Source organism: Salmo trutta, chromosome 20 (assembly GCF_901001165.1).
Source record: "Salmo trutta chromosome 20, fSalTru1.1, whole genome shotgun sequence".
In the NCBI taxonomy this organism is placed as follows: Eukaryota; Metazoa; Chordata; class Actinopteri; order Salmoniformes; family Salmonidae; genus Salmo; species Salmo trutta.
In genome coordinates this window covers 21,143,668-21,148,272 of record NC_042976.1, presented here as the reverse complement: position 1 = coordinate 21,148,272, position 4,605 = coordinate 21,143,668, and the positions used below count along the sequence as shown (strand labels likewise).

The 4,605-nt window shown below is 41.2% G+C and overlaps 1 protein-coding gene across 1 annotated transcript; it reads right to left on the bottom strand.

Annotated features, from left to right (window-relative positions):
- Positions 1–356: 356 nt before the first annotated feature.
- On the bottom strand, positions 357–4,308 carry LOC115155667 (secreted frizzled-related protein 3). Its single transcript, XM_029702531.1, has 6 exons — positions 3,400–4,308; positions 3,182–3,220; positions 2,977–3,036; positions 2,620–2,685; positions 2,077–2,281; positions 357–1,780 (listed from the first exon to the last, which is right to left on the bottom strand). The coding sequence occupies exons 1-6, from the start codon at positions 3,857–3,859 to the stop codon at positions 1,657–1,659; spliced, it is 954 nt and encodes a 317-aa protein (XP_029558391.1). The 5' UTR covers positions 3,860–4,308; the 3' UTR covers positions 357–1,656.
- Positions 4,309–4,605: the final 297 nt, after the last annotated feature.

Sequence of the window (4,605 nt, the reverse complement as noted above, 5' to 3'; positions counted from 1 at the left end):
CAGTACGCTGATTTGGCCTCAGTCCAGATTCTCTCTCTGACTTTCCTCAACCTGGTAACCACTCATACATACAGCTTCCCTCTTCATTCCTTTTACTCCTGTTCATTTACAGTACAGTCCAGACTTCTCAACAAGCTTCTCTCAATATGTTGAAGTGCGTAGGCTAGTCAGTCATGGCTACCCATGTTGTAGTTTAGTCGGGTCAATTTAGTTTCAATTGTGGACAGGTTGAGTTCTTCAAGTAGGTTAGGCTATACAGGTCCGGGTAATACTGTACACTACGTGTTTGCTGAGGAAAATATTGTTTTGGAATAAAAACATGTTCTGATCACATTATGTTCAAGACAGTCATGGACTATGCGTTGGACATGACACCAGCCAGACAATGTTTAATAAAGCACTCAAATCAGATTTACAATCACAATTGAGCGGTGGTTAGCATTTCATAGATTGATATATGTATGTATGTTGTGTACGAAGACAAACCAGAGTGATGTATATGAGAAGTATAAAACTACAGTTCAGAAAAACCCAAAGCACCAAAAACGACTGGAAGAAAGACACTTAGCAAATCATCAGAGCTCCAAAGCATGAGACATAAGAAAGCAATTAAAACTTTTTGTTCCAAAGAAAGAAAGAAAGAAAAAGAGAGAGAAAAAGAGAGAGAGAGCTGAGTCGGGAGACATATTGTAATGCAATCATTATTTCAATAGCTCAATGTTGTCGTGTTTTGTGTTGTCATCAATGACATGATATACTCTGTCTTCTTGGATCATTCTGACTTTTCTTCGCAAAATGACAAAACAATATGTCCCACCTCCCTCCCACCTTCCTCATCCTTTGTTCATTTTTCTCCTTTGAAATGTGTTAAATCCTCTTGTAGTGGAAAAAGCCAGATTACAACTTGTTTGTGTTTCCTTTAAAAGAAATAAAGCATAACAGAGCACCCCATCATAAAAGCACTTTGGTATCTTAAAGACATCCACTTCATCCCATGTGCAGTCTCTAGCTGCTAGATAAATATCCATCATTTTTCTTTAGAGTGCTTCTAACATAATGCTGTGCTAAGACCTTTGTGCATCCTAAATGACACCCTATTTCCTATATAGTTCACTACTTTGGCCAGAGCCTGTGCCAAGTCCAAAGTTCCCTATCTAGTTAATAGGGTGCCATGTAGGATGCAGTCCCTGTCACTCTTCCAGTAAAGTCCCTCGCAAGTCTCGTCCACAAGTCTCGTCCACAAGTCTCGTCCACACACTCAGCACTGTTAAATGAACATTTTGTTTGTGCAAAAAGAATTATGAAAACACACCAACAAAAAAAAAAGAATTATAAACAAATATAATACAAAAAAAAGCAACAACTAAAAAATAATCTACATTCAGCTACAACAGTTTTGAAAAATAAAACGTGCAATAGTGCAATTTCAGTTTTCTGTCTGCAAACACTTTTCTTTCTATCTCCACATGTTGTCCCATATGTCATCATTTAGGGTTGCAACATTCTGGTAACTTTCCCCAAATTCCCAGAATTCCCAGTTGGAGGATTACAGATTTCTTGCTTATTCCCTCCTGATTCCAGAAAACTTGGAATTTTGGGAAAGTTGGGGGAAGTTTGCAACCCGATCATCACTGCACAGGGACGCGTCTTGGTTGATCAGTGGCGGCTCCTCCGCATATTGCTTCTCCCTGGGTTCCCCCGGCTCTGGTCCCAACGCCTCACCTTCCTCCCCATACGGTCCTTCCACTTCTGTGCAATGGAGCCTTCGATGAGCAGAAGCCTACAGACAGGTAGGTGGCATATGAGTTACAATGTGGTATGAATTACATAAAGCTGGAAGTAGGCTACAGTAGGTCCTACTGCCTTCCTTAAAAATGTACAACAGGGTTGGAGTCAATTCCATTTCAATTCAGGAAGTAAACTGAAAGTTCCATTCCAATTCCTATTCTCCTCCGTTGCTTTCAATTATGAAATGTGGAATTGACAGCTCCGCTGATGTACACAATAATATATAAATTACTCCATGAATGATTGTTGCTAACAGAGATACAGTAATACGACTGGCTAAAGACGTACCTGGACCTCTCCTCGTTCTCGTAACCCATGATGATGTACTCGTCGTTGGCAGTGAGAGGAGGACAGGGACAGCCAGAGTTGTAGTACAGTGTGACTGTATCACGGGGGATGTTCACTAAGGAAGACTTCAGGATGTCTTTGACCTCCACGATGGCACTCAGATCATGATTTCTGCTTCTAATCTCCTTCACCCTCGCACGAATCACTGGGAGGAAAAGATTAAACATGATTTTAGTTCATTTGATTATTTTAGGATCCTTTACATTTGAAAGCCAATTTGTTTGACTGAACATTCAGTGCCACTTTCCTGGACATGAATGAAGCCTAGTCCAGGACTAAAAAGCGCTTTTGATGGAGATTCCATTCAGAGTGCTTTTTACTCCAGGACTAGGTTTAATCTGTGTCTGGAATAACATCCAGGACAGTGATAATATCATGCATTGTAATAATCAGATAACTATATCTATCTCATTCTGGAATCTTCTCTCACTCCAGAACTGCAAAAATAATTGGCTAAAAAAAATCCTACAGAAAATAACCCACCATAGTTGTAATTACTCTTTAGGTAGGTCTTCAGACCTAGTCTTACCGACTTGCACTTGCATCGATCTGAAACAATAAAAGGATGTGATTAATTGTAGAACATCTGGTTTTTGAACAGCAATATTACATTCTTGAAATGAATGTAATGAAAAACACATGACATCAAAATCTATATCATATTCTAACATAATACTGTACAGAAAAGATTCTTCAGCACTAAATTCAATAGCCAGAAATATTGTAGACATACATTTCTAAGCACATTAGGTTACATTTTCAGTATGTTAGGACAAAAACAGCTCCATTCAAAAGTATAAAATGTTTAGATAAAGCAAAGAAAATGTGAATATTATTTACCATTGTTGGCTCCTTTACAGTTGACATTGTGAGAGTCACTTGGAAAGTCAGGAGTTGATTCTGAATAAAAATACCTATGATGAGAACATTTTCACTAAAGAACAGTACAATCTATCAACTTCACAAGTAGCCTCTAATAAAATAGGCAACTGTGGTTTCATTCACTTTATATTGGGAACATATTCAAGGGTCACATGCATCTTACCAGGTGAGCATTTTGAGGGGTCTTGATAATAGGGGTTGTCTGAGGAAGAGGAATAATATGTACTTACAAGTGGCTGATGTAGAGAATTGTACATTATCATCATATTTCCCCTTTGATCTCTCTCTCTCTCTCTCTCTTTATATTATGTGAGATATATTTATTCACAATATCTATTTCAGATATACACCATGGAATCATCATAATCACCCTTATCCTACCTGGTCCTTCTGCTTTGACAATGGCCTCTGGCGAGATACAGACTCCCCGGTCATAGACTGGCAGATCCTCGCAGGCCAAGCTCTCTGGCCAGGTGTGATTATAGCGCTTCATCACCGGTTCACAGCCGCACTTCGCCCGTTCACACACCGACTTGCAGGGCTTGATAGGGTCGTGTTGGAAGTCAATAGTGCATATTGGAGCGTACATGGCGCACAGGAAGAACAATAAATCTGGACTGCACTGAGTGCCAAGAAGCCCTTCAAACTGCTCAATGGCCAGGACTGCGTTCGCCTGGGTGCTGTGGTGGAGGTGGTTGGGCATTTTCGTCATGTTCCAGGGCATGGACTTGCACAGTGGGATCCGGATGGGCTCGCATGCCGCTGCGGACGCTCTGGGTATCCCAAACAGACAGGTAATCGCGAGGAAGGAGACGAAGAACTCGTGTGAAAACATGATCATCCTCAGTAAAATTCAGACAGGTGGTTTAGGATAACAAAATGTAAAAAATGAAATCTAAATGCAATGCCTGGTTATGAAGTCGGCATGGATAAACTTCAATGCAATCCTAAAATCTATAGCCCTAAAGTCGCTGTCGAAAGTTGTCTGTCTACCTGGACGTGTCCAAACTTAACGTCACGTAGAAGGAACGAGGAACGAAAGTCATCTTTCGTGCGTAAAACCAAAACAACAAAGCGAATCCCTAGCGGGAGATAACGTGGAGATTCCGTTAGATTCCCACTGTTCTTTTGTTCCTTATTCCATCCGCGCGTGTGTGATCATATTGCGGGTGGAAGTGGGCTGGGGTGGTGGCTCCGCTCTCTCTATCCCTTCCTCTATCCCTTCCTCCCCAGACCAGTTTGCGCTGCAGTGATTGCTCGCTGGAATCGCAGTGACCGCACAGTGCGGGACCAGCTTTTTTACCCCTCCGCATCATCATCATGCCTCAGTCTGACCCAGGACACTCCTCCTCTCCTGCTTCAAGCCAATACCAAGCAGGGCTGGATAGCTTGTCCCACAGCCTTCTTTGAAATGCTTGGTCGTTATGGAATAGGCTATATAGCCTAACTCATTTCAGTAGCTAGGCCTATTCATTTCTATTTGGGTTAAAAGTAAAGTCATGAAACCCTTATAAAGTCACCATTATAAAGTCACAAATCTAAAGACATGAGGACAGTGCTAAGTACACAAGAAACTTTAATCAAGCC